The sequence below is a fragment of the Homarus americanus genome, unplaced genomic scaffold (genome assembly GCF_018991925.1).
Source record: "Homarus americanus isolate GMGI-L3 unplaced genomic scaffold, GMGI_Hamer_2.0 scaffold32929, whole genome shotgun sequence".
Lineage (NCBI taxonomy): Eukaryota > Metazoa > Arthropoda > Malacostraca > Decapoda > Nephropidae > Homarus > Homarus americanus.
In genome coordinates this window covers 19720998-19737919 of record NW_024737097.1, presented here as the reverse complement: position 1 = coordinate 19737919, position 16922 = coordinate 19720998, and the positions used below count along the sequence as shown (strand labels likewise).

Below are 16922 nucleotides of genomic sequence, written 5' to 3'. Positions count from 1 at the left end.
ATCATCATCATCATCATCAACCAGGAGCCTTCTACATACACACCTCAAAGTAAGAGTACTTTGCTGCATTTATTTTTACTTTGTATGTAATTTTCAGTGAGCTGGAACCAATTACCCAAAATCCCATTGAAACAATGGTTTCGGTTAACGAAATTTTTGTTTAAGGAACGACCTTCTAGAACAAATTGTGTTTGTTAACCTAGGGACCACTGTACATGTATTCATATGTTATCTGCAGGTTACTATTTTTGTCTTGGTAAGCAAAATTTTTTTACAAATATCATGTGACTTGTTTAGCAAATATACAAAATATACTTTTAAAGATAATGGGATAGTGTACATTCAATATACTGTATATAAAATTATGAAAAGTTAAGGGCAGGATGAATATAGGATTTATTATAAAATGCACAGTTTCCCATTTTCTAAATGGTGTCTAAATCATTCAAGTTTACAACATAGAGGAAAGCCTTCAACTGTACACCTTCAAGGCTCTACATTAAATGCCAATACAAGGCTCATTTCAAGTGATAACAAGCATGAGCATTCAAACCAAGTTGTTCACAGCAATATCTACACTATCAAGATTTTGAAGATGCCATGAAAGGCTTAAAGTAACCCAAGAGCTGCAACCTGGTTAGCTATACTGTATTTGATCAAACACAGAAATTACTTGGTACATGCCCTGGTCTCCTACTTAAAATGGCTGGAACACACAGGCCAAGTACTATGACCTAATCGACATTAGAGCATTATCATATTCATCCAGCATAAATGATGAGAGTTTAACTTTAGGCAATGCCAAAGCCTTATCATAAAACAAAAGCATTGATATATTTAAGAGTGACTTTTCACTTCCTTCCAGCCAAGCCTGGTCAGCTCCAAAGACAATAATTACAAAACAAATAATAATAAAAAAAAAATTAAATTAAACAAACATACCTAAAGACTGTGTATGGCATTGATCTAGTTTAAGCAAGCTAAATTGAGCAATCTCTGATTTATGCTGTTCTATATGACTTCTACGATTACTGGTATATGATGGAGCTTCCAAAATATCTACAACTACAGTATATAATTATATTCTCTCTATACAGAATCATATAACTTTCATAGTAAAATATGAGACTGAGATCACAATACAGTGAGTCTTTATCAATAAGGTGCATTTTACAATACAAGATAAAAATTAACCTTAATGATGAATATGACATGCATAGCTTTGCTAATCTCGCGTCACAAATATATGGATCACAGGTTTAATAAATCTGATTATATACATGACAAACACTTTTCATTCATCCAGATTGTCTTCCATATACTTAATTCACTTTTACTTAATACTGAACACATATCTTACTGGCTTAGTAATCTTAACATTCATAAGAATTTAACACAGAAGAAGAAAATATATATCAACTTCCAGGTACAGACCATCACATCAGAGGACACCTCTATACACATCAAATCTGAAATTTCCATTTGTTTATAAAGCTTGATAACTAAAGTTAGATATTAAGTGCCTGGCTTAAGCTGGCATCACATTAGAAAACATGGACAAGCATTTGGAACAGCAGCAAATACCCAAAACTCAAGTTGAACATCCACTTTTAAATTCCAAAGAGCAAAACTCCTGAGTAGTATTTTCAATCAGCTACAAATTTTGAGGGACAATGGGTTTTACAATACTGAAAACCTAAAACAATACAATACAATATTAGTAATTCAGAGATCCATATAAAAAATCACATATAATTGCTTCTTAGAACACACAAACCCTTTATATGCCTCAACTTGCTTTGCAGTGGTAATGTCATACTTCATCACTAAACATTAATCCCTAGCCTTTGGTTCATGTCATATGATATTTTCTAATTTTGTGGTACAATACTGTTTGAAATGTTACAAGGTCCTTGCTATATTATGTTGCCAAGTAGGCATTTATCTTTCACTTGCTCACATATGCAAGACTTCCCCCAATCACAAGTGTTGTAGGGGTCTCTTCTTTCGACAGATTTGTGATCAATTAATGGGGGCAATAATAACAATTGCAAATACAATAATAATAAAAACGTAATATAGCAAGTGTCCTGTCTCATACTGCCTACTGTCAACCTCACACACACACACACATGCAACTTTACATGCATTCTTGACTCTTCCAAGCCCCTGTGATGCTAACCTGTGGTAAGAACATGTAATTCTTTACTTTTTGCATCATGCATGACAAGTTTGTAGAATTATAATTGTTTTTAAAAATTTTCCAAATATACCCGTGTGGAGGGAGAGGGGTTATGCCAACTGTAGCCCATGCTTGGGGGTTAAAAAGGAAAAAAATAAATGAAAAGTTTTATTAAAGCTGTAATTGTGGTCAATTTGGATGATTGAAAAACTGATTTTAGTAATAGTTAACTTGCTCTTTTAGTCACAATTCTAATACATGGCAAAGTTGTCAATTTCACCATATTCTCAAAAGCAGTTTTGAAATTTTTTTGTCAACGTAAACATCACTGATTATTTCAGGAAGGCATCAGCTAAATGGTGAACACTAGTCTCACAAATTAAAGCCCCTGTCTAGGGAGCATCCATTTGGGCTAAGGACCTTTATCCCCTATACACTCCTCCCCGTCCAGCTGCAACTGTACTGTACATATACATCTTCATACAAAACATGGTCAAGGAACAACACTGGGTTCATACCTAAAAGGATTATAAATTTCGATGCCTTTCAGACATAAACAAAGATCACTACAGTATCTCACCTACATTCTAGAATGCCCTGTAAACCTAACTTCAGCTCTTTAACTATGAAAATATAGCCAAAAAATTGTGAAGGAAATTTGTCTACAATACATATACCATACAATATGGCAGCACCTTTTATGTTGTTTCATGGCCATTTAGGGTTGGGGAGTAAAATTATTTTTTCCTAACTCCCAAAATATCATGTTCATACTCACCTATGAATATCTACTCAACACTCTCATGATCCAGCTTTCTCTCCTTCATGTACAGTACTTTTATCTTTACTAATTTTTGCAAGGTACCCATCACAAGGAATTTATCTCCTCATTCACTTTAAAACTGATATTCTTCCACTACTTACTCGTTGCCATACACATTCTCTCATGTCCACACCACATCAGTAGTCCTTTGCTCTGTCCATTCCCTTCACCCTCATTCACTTATTGAAAACTGCATCCCAGTTTCTTTCCAACAAAGAGTCCTTAAACAAATCTCACCACTGATATCTTCCTTTTCATTATCCATCTTACAGTTCTATCAATTTGTTTACCTTTCAACTCTGCAATACTGTACTGTACTGACATTTTACCATTTATCATCCTTGCTGATAGTCACACTACAGTATTTATTTTCTTCATCAGTCCATGTTGCTCATAAGATGGTTACCTCATTTATTTTTGGCATTCATATTCAACCTTTTTCTCAAATCATTCCAAATTCTTCCACCATTACATAAAAATTATTTGCCTAATCATGGTAGTATCAACTAATTTTCTTTACCAAGCAGTATCTCATGGACTTCAAATCTGTCCTTTTTTCTATACTACTTAATGTACATTTTAAGGACTTCACCACTTTTACTGACAGGCTCTCTTACCACTGCACCATTATACGCATTGAAAATATGCATATTGCACTCGTCTTTTTTTCCCATTTTTTAATCCAGTCCCTTACTGTTTATAGTTTAGATGAAAGCAATGTCCTGGTAACTACAGTATCCTCCATCACAATTAGATATTAAATCTTGACAAACTTTCCTTATTATTTATAATACCCAGTAAGAAAGTTTTCCTTTTGTCAAAAAATGCTACACATACAATAATTCTTCTGGTGTTTCCTAATTACTGTATTACAAAGGAAAATCCCCATTCCACATCCATCCATGCAACCTCCTTGTTCAACTCACTACAATACTGTACTGTATATTAATCATCATCCTCTCTTAACTTTACCCTCCTGCAGACCTTTTAAATAAGTCTCTATATAGTAGTTCTATGGTAATAACATTGAAGTGCAACAAAAAAGCACTTGTACATGCCCTTCCTCCAAATCTCTGATTACTCTCTTCATCTTTTCATTTTTAAATCTTTTTGAATCTTTCTTTTCCCTACAGCTCCATTACCTATCTTCTTTCCATCCATGGTAATCATAAGTATATTTTAACTATATACTCATAATTTAGAAGATTTTTTTTTGTACAGTAATTACATCAAGGGTTGTACAGTAATATATAATCACATTTTTGGCTGACCTATGAGTTGCCCTTACTAGAACCTCCCCTAACAGAGCCTGCCTTTCCAGAAAACTATCTTCTAGAAGCAAAGAACACATGTAAACTGCTGCCAAGTAGCTACTTACGAACCAAGCTTCAATACTGAATCAGTGATTGTAGCAAGCCATAAAGTATACTGGAACTAACCCTGAAACTGGTTCACACTCGTCTTCAACACAACAGCCAAATAAATTTCATACTTCAGAAGTACAGTATGTATTTTACTGCTCATCAGGAAACTAGACCTTGTTTCTTCCCATCGGCCATAAAATGGGATTTCATACTTAAATTCTTGATTCAATACATAAACTGTGAAATTCCAAGTTGGTTTGGGGGTGACGAAGATCATAATATTTATAGCTATAAAGTTTGAGATTCGTGGGGAAGTTGTTCCTCTGCAGCAATTTCACAATGCAAAGGGACTGTGCACCTGCCATTTGAATAATGATAACCCCTTGGACAAGATATGTTTTGCCAGAGGGTGTTCTAGTTGGGCAATTTTGTAAGTAACTTGTTGAATAATCCAAATGTGTGGGAAAAAAAATGTGTATATATATATATATATATATATATATATATATATATATATATATATATATATATATATATATATATATATATATATATATATATATATATATATATATATATATATATATATATATATATATATATATATATATATATAAACTGTGTAAATAGAAATCATCTGTTTGTTACCTTAATTTAAAAAATAGTACTAAAGCCTCTTCAATCACCATGCATTAACAATAAAGTATAACAACTATTAGTTCAACATCTGGGATATACTGTACTTTTTGATTTTTAAACAGCTAAAGATAAAAGAATCACAATATAAAAAGGTCTGGGTTGATTCTGGCAGTTCCTATTACATAGACCAGTGTAATACAGTACCACCTTAAGTTAAGAGAACGACTACTGTACAGTACCAATATAAAAAGAGCTGTTTCCCATACTTAAAGCAAGGTGGTGCATGCACAATTTTCCAGATTCTTTTATAATTATGCATGTTCATACCTTACAATACAGACCAAACAACTTATGTTATATGCTGTATTGTACACAGAGAAGTCACAACCACCCTGAGCCTTGTACTAACTAATCTTTAGCCTATAAGGTTGCAAGCTGACTTAGCTGACCTGTTAAAATTATAAATTTTACAACAGGCAATGTGGAAAAAAACCCACATACATTGTAAGTTAATAAAAAAAAATACATGCATTTTGTAAGAGTATACAGTATATGAATACCCTCAAAGACAGACTCCTTCAGTGTTCTTTATATAACTTTTCAATATTAAATATACATAAGAATGAGGAAGAAGTTCAACATACTACGTTCGTAGTGCACTGACTTCCAAACCTGTGCTTCATCCTGCAACCGGGCAGGTCTTGTCAAGTATTCATGGACCAATCAACATGTCTTATCAAGTTATTATAACTGTTGCTCCTCACTACCACACACACTCACTGGGAAACAAGATATACAGTATATCACCTTTGACAATTATGAAAACTTAACAATGAAACATATTCTCTATTTGGTTCTGTATGAAAGCTCCCATTTCTTTTTGTTATATAACAATAAATTTATTTTTCATGACAAAACAGCTTATATTATCATAGAATATGATACATTATTAATATAAAATAAATAAAACTCTCTGAGTGACAGTCTTCAGTCCCCCAAAATGTGATGGATATGATGAAATTTTAAATCAAAACTGAATTTAATGAATTATATATCCTATACAGGTATGGCACACTGTTAATTCCAAATAAAAAATGTAGGAAAAACTAATTTGATTTTTTTTTTACATTTACAGTACTGTAGTTAATGGTAAATGTATTTAGCGATCAATATTGCAACTTGTTATGAAACTAATGTAATAATCAGTAATTAAAAAAATAGATTGCCTTCATAAACAAATTAATATTGTGACTGGGGTAATTTTAGACCTTGAACAATATCTGAGAATCTTCAAAATATTTCACACACACACACTGACCGATTGATTGGGTAAAATATCTGGCGTCACAGCCTGTGGCCATTTGACGCCAATCACACACACTGGCTGTCTAATTTTGTGTTCATGACTATGACACATTCAGCTGCTATTTGGCAACCTTACAGTGGTTCTTTGCCTTTACCAGTTTATTTAACATAGCTGTCAGTTGCCTACTAACTGTTTACACTGCTCCTACCCACTAGACAGAAATGTACTATACAACAACACACTGCTGATCATTTATATGGGGAAATAAAATTTAAAACTCAGTAATATCACTGATGAAGGCATGTGTCTAAGACTGTCAACCTGCAGCCGGTTATAAGAAATATTTAGCAGCGATTACATTATTTAATACACATTCATAGTCAGATCTAGGCAAGTCAGCATGACAAATACTGAAAAAAGTTGATCCTAGTCATATCCCCAGCTGATTCAGTAAATATTCCAAACACCCTAACCGAATACTTTTTAATTTCAAATTCATTTAACATATCCAATCATGAAACAACTTAATAATGAGATTAATTTTCTTTTTTAAATTAAATATGGCTCTTTTTAATAACAAAATTAATAGCTTGGGAATGTGTTAGAATCACCAGACTCAGTTTAAAGCTACACTTCATAATAGTCAAATCTGTATGTTCAGTCCAAGAACATGCTGAGTGAAAAATTAGTTACCATAATGAATAGAAGAGAATAATATGGGTATTTATATGATAACCATAAATGAATACACTGAGTGGTACTTCAGTGAACACGGGAAACATTCTTATTAGGTATGTTCAGAACCACTGTTCAATACAGTATCTTTTTAGGAAGATTTTTGCTTTTACTGAATTGTTAAAACCTTTAAAAAATAAAAATTAAACAATTGTGGTACAGTAAGCTTCGCTTTATAGAGTTGCTATAGCCAAGAGAACATATGTGTCACCAAATGAAAAGTACCATAAGAACTTTGAAATTTTAATGTGTTCTTTTATTTAAAATACTGTACACTACAGTACCAGGATAGTGACTCAATCTGCCACAATGTATTTATCATATACAAAAAAAAAAAAAACTAATGAAGTCAAACCATATCATTCCATATTTTTGTTTGTATACCTGGCATAAACATGCAATAAAATTAATTTAAAATGATAAAATCCATAAAAGAATTTTTACTGAAAGAAAAACACAAATGCCATTGAAAAGAAACCACTCTGGTGAGATACTAGTATCTGGGTCAGTAATGTCCCTCTTCTAGGTAGCCTTTTATTCGTGTTGGAAGAGGCAAGGCTTGAATGTGGTCCACACGGGTGTATTGTCTAATCACAAACCGGCATAGGTATTGTAGAGATCGCACCTGTAAGATTAATTAACATTGGTAAACATCACTCAATAATAGAACTAACTATCAGCAACAAAAAAGGATATTAAAAGGCATATTGTATTGGGTGATCTAAATACACTTACGGAATACTGATAATGATATATGTACGATAGGTAATACTTTGCATGAACACACCTGTTTCCTACAAAGGAGGAAATCTGTTTATATATACAGTATATAATCTGGATATGTGTACACAATTTGTGAGATGTGATTCACACAAGATCTACTAACCTGAGTGAACCTGGAAACAGGTTTGGTAAGTCGCACTGGAAAAGATGGTGATCCTGGTACACGAGCTCGGGAATAACAAAAGACGCCCGACTCAGAATGACTCATACAGTGATCTATGAGTCCCACTAAACTTGTGTAGCCCTCATGCTCAGGATGTGGGTAAAAGCTGAACCAACCTGAAATTTTATTTTTCATCCTTACACTATTCTTTAATGCCAGATTTTTTCACTGTACAGTATAAAAACAGTAAATACATAAACAATTTAAATCTAATGTGAAATGATATAAATGAATGTATTGTATCAATATACACCAACACAGAATACAGTACAGTGGTCCCTCGGTTAACGAACGGTTCGATTAACGAACTTTCGGTTTACGAATTACCACCCATAAGGATCTTCAATTTGGTTAACGAACAAAACTTCGATTAACGAAATCCTTACGACAAACACGTTTTGTTGTGAGCATCAGCTGATGAGCTGATGGGCTAGTCTGCCAATTCAGTAATCTGTTCTATGTTTACATTCGTTTCCAGTGGAGTAAGTATCAAGAAAGTTGTGCTCTTTAATATTTTTGCATTTTTTATATTAAAATTATTAGTCATTTTAAAATTTAGTTAACATACACCTGTATTGATAATATATGCAGTAGTGGGAACTAGTTTTTTGTGCGCCCATCAGCCGCTTGACTCACCCACCAGGCGTCAGTTTGGCTTTGTTTACAGTGGAGTGAACATCGATACTGTTGGTGTCTTGAATATTTTTGCATTTTTACATTAAAATTATTGGTTATTCTGAAATTTAGTTAACATATTGATAATATATAGCACAGTGCAGTATTGATTTAAATAAATTAATCTTGAATTACACCGAGTGAACTTAAAATTTTATTGGTGAAATTCCTGCATCAAGCATGGGTCCCTGAAAGTTGATTTCTCCTCCATCCCCACTTCCTTCTCTTCTCCCTTCTCCTCCACCCCCACTTCTAATTCCCATCATCATCATCAACCAGGAACCTTCTACATACACACCTCAAAGTAAGTGTACTTTAATGCATTTTTTTTTTTTTTACTTTGTATGTACTTTTCTGTGAGCTGGAACCAATTACCCAATATCCCATTGAAACAATGGATTCGGTTAACGAAACTTTTGGTTAACGAACGACTGTGTGGAACGAATTGTGTTCGTTCACCGAGGGACCACTGTAGTTGCAAATCACCAATTCCTCTTCCATACAAATACTGTACTGTACTATCTTGTACAGTAAACCAAAATTACAATTTTCAGCCCAAAAAGCTATACTGTACTGTAATACAGTATACTGTATACATATTGTACTGGGTACTGTATACACTGTACCAAAATGCATGAAAACAGTACAGTAATAGCATTTAAGAGGGTAAAACCCACAGTACAGTATTCTACAGAACCATTTAAGACTAAATTTTCCAATATTTTTCTCACCCTCCCCCCATTCAGTGCTTGCTAGTCTTTCAGTCTTCTTGTAACCTTTTAATTTTCTGGATCTACTCTTGATCTATATAACCAATTTATCTAAGAACTACTGTACCTGCTATTTATCACTATACATTATTCGTAAATAAGACACATGCTGCCAAAAACCTGTACCAAGATAAGACATGCTGCCAAAAACCTGTATTCACTGGTTGGTATTCACTGTACTGTATTGTATATGCGTTATACATGTATTGCATAGGGTTCATAATTACAATAACTATATACAGAACATATAACAAGAAAAATTTATATGTCTGCCACAGTACATGTACAGCATATTCATCTGGAAACACAATATTAGTACCTGCAGTTTGTATTAAAAGTTCTAATTGGCTGGGATTCCAAACAAAATGAAAATAATCCAAACATATTCATGAATAAATATGGTTTGCCAAACATTCCTTTTGACTTTATGCAATTGGGTGAAGTGAAAAAAAAAATCTAAATTCCTGGGTGTGGGATACATGTGAACTGTATTGGGAAGAGAAACATTGTGTTAAAAGTTTATCATTTTATGATTATAATAAAAACATGCACACTGAGCTCAAAGTTTCAGAATATGATGAAAAATCTGGAATTATAACATACCGAGTGCTGTACAGTATACATAAAAAGTACGGGATTCAGGGAAGTGTCCGAGCGTGGATCAGAGACTTTCTGCATGACCGCAAACAGTGTGTGGTGATAAAATGGCACAAAATTGTCATGTGTACCTGTGACAAGCAGGGTACCACAGGGCAGAGTATTGAGTCCGTTGTTGTTTGTTTGCTTCATAAATGATATGTTTATGGACAATGCCAAGTTATTTAGGGAAATTAAGAACCAATCAGACTGTGAAGAGCTACAGAAAGATCTTTATGAGCTTCGAGAATGGTTGAAGAAATGGCTGCTAAGATTCAATGTCATGAAGTGCAAAAGGATGCACCTGGGTTGCACCAACAGTAAGGAGGCATATCACATGTCTCAACAGGATGAAGAAACTGCAGTAATTGACTCCGAGTGTGAAAAGGACCTGGGTGTGTATGACGACAATGAAGTTAAGTTGTTGGGCCATTGTGAGAAGGTGAATCAGGCAACAAAACTAGTAGGTCTTATAAGAAGGTCGTTTAGATATCTGGATGGTCCGTTGCTCTTCAAAAGTGAGGTGCTTCCCTGTCTGGAGTACTGACATCCTGTCTGGTCCCTGAGGTATGCTAGAGATTGTCAATTGATTGAAAATGTCCAAAGGAGGGCCACCAGACTGGTGCCTGCTCTACTGAACCTCAGTTACCCAGAGAGATTAGAACGCCTGCAACTACCTAGCTTATACTACAGATGGGCGAGTGGCGACCTAATCGAAATGTATAAACATCTCAGGGGACATTACTCGGTTGAATGTACAATTACATACTTGGAGCTGGCAGACGAGCCCCACAAGTGGTCACAGCTCAATGTTGAAGAAGCCACAAGTCCAGAAAACTGTGAGGGCAAACTTTTTTGGAGTGAGAATTTTGAACTCTTGGAACAATCTGCCAGAGAGTGTTGTGACGGCACCGAGTGTGAGCTTAATCAAGGCCAGACTTGACCAACACTGGAGCAGGTTCCGATATATTGAGGAGTCAGTGCTTACCCAGCACCTGCCAACAGTGCATAACAGAAACGTGACTGACTGCCCAAGGGGCTAATGAGACGATCAGTGGCAAAGAGGATAAAAGTAAAAGTACATACATTGGGTGAATTTCAATGTACTGTACTGTATCGGTGTGGAAAAGTTGCATTTTTAGACAAGGACTGTTGTGTTAAGATGTGCATATTAAGCTCAATGTCAGAAAATTACACCCCTCCCCCCAAAAAATATAAATAATAATAATAAAAATAAAATTTCAAAATACAGTACAGGACCATACTGTACCAGCTGATGTGATAAATGATCAAATTTCAAATGCCAAAAGACATTTTAAATTGCATGTTATAGACTTTACAATTGGTGAAGGCACTGCTTCCAAAGTTTACTTTAGATACATCGTCACAAACGTTCAGTGTTAATATTTTCCATCAGATATTTTTTTCTTAATTTTTTACTGAGTTGAGTTTTATATAAAATACTGTATAGTGGTAAGAAAATTTATATTATATTTTAATTCTGTATTTCCTCTGATTCATAGCCCTCCCTACTACAGTAATAGGTTTAAATTAGAATTCTTGGGCATTTAGGATTCATATCCTTTACGTGTGCCAATTGTTTTTAAATACAGAAAGTAACAAGAACATTCAGGAAATTTTCAAAATAAAAATTCTATTAATAAGCACAGGCCCTTTTACAATAACAACTATTCTCATTATTCACATTCACCTTTAAGATTAGTATCATATGATCCCAATTTCACAAGACCTAAATGGAAATAAGTAAATCAAGGTTATCTGAATAAACAATACAGGAGGTAAACTGCTGGAATCACCAACCATTACTGTGCTCAATCCGTGTGTGGAGGGTCTTGTTGAAGGATCGGAAGCTGAGACTCAACAGGTACTTGTCGTCTGAGGAGTCACGCACGAGGAATGCTCCGTCAGGTTGATCTACTAATTTCTCCTCTGCCTCTGCTCTGGTGATTGGCCCCCAGTACCACCCATACTTTGCTAACCTGAACAGTTCCTCTGCTAAACTTCTTTTACTGGCATCATAATTAATGTCCTGTAGCTCCCACAGTTCACCGTACATTCTACTGGGCTGTGGTGAAGATGTCTCTGATATGGCACTATGTTCTAGACTGTTGGGTATTTGTCTGGGGTCAGTTGTTGAGGCAAAGGCCCCCACTTTACCACTTACATTTTCCACCAGCACTTGTGGCAAGACAGCACTTTTGTCTTGCTTGACACTCACTCTCGGCAACAATGTCTCCGTTTTCGCGGAATTGTTTTCTGATATGTAGTTAGTTTTACTATACAACGACACTGCAGCAATTTGAGTTTGTGGGCTTGTGACTGGCTCAATGACTTTATTTCCTGGTACTCTAACACATTCTCCATGGCTCGTTTTTGTTAACATCTCACTTTCTGAATCCGTCAACACATGGGAGGAAGAGTTTTGTCGTGTTATTGGTGTGTGCATGGGACGGATTGCACGTTTGTTATGTTTTCCTTTGTGCGACTGTCCCCCGCTGGCATTTAACCCATCACTTGAAGACTCTTCACTAATTGACTGTGAGAAGGAGTCTCCAAAACTATTTGACAACCCCTCAAAACTTTTACTCTTTTTAGGGGTGTTAGAAGAGTTTGAGTTTTGAAAAGTGTCCAGCTTACCACTGATTTTCTTTTTCAACGTTTGAAGAATGCCACTTTTAGTTTTCTTTTTTGCGGTCTTGTCTTGAGTATTGGAGGAGGGGTCGTGTGTTGGAGATGAGGCTGATGATGTTGTGGTGGTATTGGAGGGGGCGGGGGACCCAACCAATACTTCACCATTAGTACTACTCGCCCTCCTCCCCGAGCTGCTGCCATGGCGCGGCGACCGGCTTAATAGCTGAGACAAACTCACCTTCTTCATCATCTTTCTTCGAGACAGCCTCTGGGCGTCAGCTTACCGCAAGACACAGCCATTGGACGCAATTACAGCAAGGTAATTAAGCCCTATCTCATCTGATGTTTCTGCTTCCAGCCATCTTGTTCCTATCACAGGCAGGGTTGCCAGGTTTGGCCTTAAAAAGCCAATTTGGCCTTTTCGAGGTGAGATTGGCCTTCGATTATTTTTCCTTGAGGCCAACCACATTTTGACCCTTTTTTGTGTGTTTTTACAATACCCGCTGTATTTTGTAATATAATATAACTTCAAACTATATACTTTCATCGAAACGTCGTTTGTCAGATTAGCAAAGTAATTAAATTTATCTGAACAAGCAAAAGCAAATATTAAACAGAAATGCTATGATTTCCTTCTTGAGGAAAAAAATCAGTTAGATAAGAGGCTAAGTTAAGACACTGACATTGTTGAAAATCTAAAATATTTTCAGCCAAAGGAGTGTCTGAGTCAGATGCGTATGTCCTTTACTAGTATTGCAGCAACATTTGCTCACATCACTGATGATTCTACGAAAGCAAGTAGGAACATACCTTTGCTGCAAACGCATTATTACTTTTATACTTTTATCCTCTTCACCACTGATCGGCTCGTTAGCCGCTTGGGCGATCGGTCACGTTGGAGTGGATTCCTCCCCTACAAACGCTGTTTGTCGCTGAGTAGCCGACCCCGCGAATTCCCCAGTGTATGCCTCGTGGTCTAGGTCAACCAGCGCTGCCTTACATGACGGAGGTCAACTATTAAGCCACGCCTACCTCCGCTATATAAGATCTCACCTCGTGGTGACCCTACCTCTTTCTATCTACAGCCAGTCTTCAAGTAACACCTCCTCCTTCACTCCTGCCTGACGGCCCTCGCTCCAGCCGGCGACCATGGCGACCCACACCTCGAGGTGACCACTCTTTCTACCTACAGCCACCAGCAAGCAACACCTCCTCCTCCTCCTCTCCTGCCTGGCGGCCCTCGCTCCCGCCGGCGAGCATGGCGACCCACAAGCTGGTCCTCCTCTGAGCACCCTCACCAACCAGCTCTCTCTACTCAACGCTTGTAACCATGCTGCCTTCCCAGCACCAAGCTGCATGGTACATCCAATACAACATGTATACAGAGAGCACATTGTGAGTTTTTTCTCCATCCCATCCTGAGTGTGATACAAATAACCTGTACCCCACAACGTCTCTGTTACGCACTGTTGACAAGTACTGGGCATGCACCAGCTCCTGAAAGTATTTGAACTTACTCCAGTGTTGGCCAAGTCTGGTCTTGAAAGAGCTCACAGTCGGTGCCGTTACAACACTTTCTGGTAGATTGTTCCAAGAGTTCACAGCTCTCACGCCGAAAAAGTTTGCCCTCACAGTTTTCTGAACTTACAGCTTCTTCAATCTTGAGCTTTGACCTCTTGTGGGGCGAGCGTCCGCCAGCTCCAAGTAAGGACACTCGACTGAGCAGTGCCCCTTGAGATGTTTATACACCTCAATTAGGTCACCCCTTGCCCGTCTGTTGGTGTAAGATCTAATAATTTATTTACCTGATTTACCTTCTTCTCGCAATGGCCCGAGAACTTCAGCTCATTGCCAACATACACACCTAGGTCCTTCTCACATTCAGTCTCAGATCAGTTTCTTCGTCCCGTTGGGACATATGATATGCCTCCTTACCGTTGGTACGCCCCAGGTGCATCCTCTTACACTTCGTGACATTGAATCTCAACAGCCATTTCTTCGACCATTCTTGGAGCTCACAGAGATCCTTCTGCAGCTCTTCACAGTCCGCTTGGTTCTTGATTTCCCGTAATAACTTGTATGACAAACTTCTCTTGGTAAACTGGAAACAAGAGTTTACTGGTGATGAGTACCACGTAATTCAGTTAAGTTTTGGGTCACTGCAGAAATAGGAAAATATTGCAGAAGTCAAATGTTTTTCTGAACTTGCGCAAATGGTTTAGAATGCTCATGCATTGCCATTAAGTAATGCCTTTGTCGAAAGAATTCTTTTCGCAAGTAACAAATATTAATACAAAAGTAAGAAACAGGCTCTACGTAGAAACCATGGAAGCTGTGTTACAAATTAGGAGTCATCTTGCCGGTGAGAAAAAATGCTGCAGTAAATATTTTAAAGTAACTGATAAGAATCAACAGCTCAATGTACAAGAGCAGAGCTGAACGTACTGAAGGACCGTCTATAGAATCATCAATAGTGACAGCAACTGCTGGATTTTCCCCTAATCTAAGTGAGCAAGAATGTGAAGATAATGAGGAAATGACAAAAGTAATTAGGTATGGGCATTTCGATTCGAGTAGTCGGTTAACTCTGTCCTGGAATTTGATTACTTTTCACTTTGTTTATGAACCTAATGACTTTATTTTTTCCATTTACAGAGCAATCATAAGTTGGAAACCCATTTTCCTGTGCAGTTTTTATCGTTTAAAGGATCCCCTTATTACCAACAGGAGCACATACAAGTATTCTATTATGACAGCAAGTTATTGAACTTATTATAGCTTTGGTAATCCTATTATATCTTAAACAAATAGTCGAAGCAGGATGTATTGTTTTCCAACATAAATAATTATAGGCCACTGATTACTCACAAAAAATGAATATATTTCATCATTGTTCAACCAAATAATTATCTTGTGAGCTCGAATTTCCTCGAAACCAAAGAACTACAGCTCATAAAAACTATCTATCAGCTGTTACTGTGGCCTTCACCTATACCATTTACTTCATGATTTAAAAATTGTATGAAGTATTCAGCAGCTCACTGCTGTTTTGATAACATGAGACTACTAATCAGAATATATATAAAAATGTAAGTCTGTGATGCACACAACATGCGAAACAAGCAAATTATGGCACAAAAAGGTCGGATTTAAAAGGTAATCAATTACAATCTACCTGAACTTGCCTAGCTTATACTACAGACGGGCAAGGGGGGACCTAGGTGAGGTGTATAAGCATCTCAGGGGGCACTACTCAGTCGAGTGTCCTTACTTGGAGCTGGCGGACGCTCACCCCACAAGGGGTCACAGCTCAAGATTGAAGAAGCCGCAAGTCCAGAAAACTGTGAGGGCAAACCTTTTCAGAGCGAGGGTTGTAAACTCTTGGAACAATCTACCAGAGAGTGTGGTGACGGCACCGAGTGTGAGCTCTTTCAAGACAAGACTTGACCAACACTGGAGCGGGTTCAGGTACATTCAGGAGCCGGTGCATGCCCAGTGCTTGCCAACAGTGCTTAACAGAGACGTGGCCGATCGCCCAAGCGGCTAACGAGCCGATCTTTTGGTGAAGAGGATAAAAGAAAAGGAAAAGTAATCAGAGACGTGACCGATCACCCAAGCGGCTAACGAGCCGATCAGTGGTGAAGAGGATAAAAGTAAGTATTTGGTTTACTCGGTTCTGAAGAGTAATTAGTATCGTCCTATCTTCAAGAAGGGCGATCGTCAATCCACGAATAACTATAGACCGATGAGCCTAACCATCATAGTATGTAAAATATTTGAGAGCATTATAAGAGATGCCATGATGGAACATCTACTACGAAACAACCTTGTAAAGGAGCGGGTTCAGGTACATTGAGGAACCGGTGCATGCCCAGTACTTGCCAACAGTGCGTAACAGAGGCATGACCGATCGCCTAAGCGGCTAACGAGCCGATCAGTGGTGAAGAGGATAAAAGTAAAAGAAGTACTCCTTCGGACCAAAATTCGCCGCAAACAGAGAAGCTCGGGAAGCGGCCATCCCCCTGGACTCCCCGCCCACCTGGTAGGATGTCCTCCGTAAACTTCCTGACCTCTCGTACGTCTATGGGAAAGGGACGTGATTGCTGCCCGTATCATCATTGGGTTTGACTTTGCTTGGGAGATTGGTATCCCCGCATCCCCTGAGCAACGCTCTTGTGCATTATGCAGAACACC

At 37.2% G+C, this 16922-nt stretch overlaps 1 protein-coding gene across 1 annotated transcript; it reads right to left on the bottom strand.

Moving 5' to 3' along the window:
• Positions 1-384: 384 nt before the first annotated feature.
• On the bottom strand, positions 385-13095 carry LOC121873289. The gene is made up of 3 exons (XM_042376751.1): positions 11898-13095; positions 7936-8111; positions 385-7674 (listed from the first exon to the last, which is right to left on the bottom strand). Exons 1-3 carry the CDS (start codon positions 12976-12978, stop codon positions 7555-7557), a joined length of 1377 nt encoding a protein of 458 aa, XP_042232685.1. The 5' UTR covers positions 12979-13095; the 3' UTR covers positions 385-7554.
• Positions 13096-16922: the final 3827 nt, after the last annotated feature.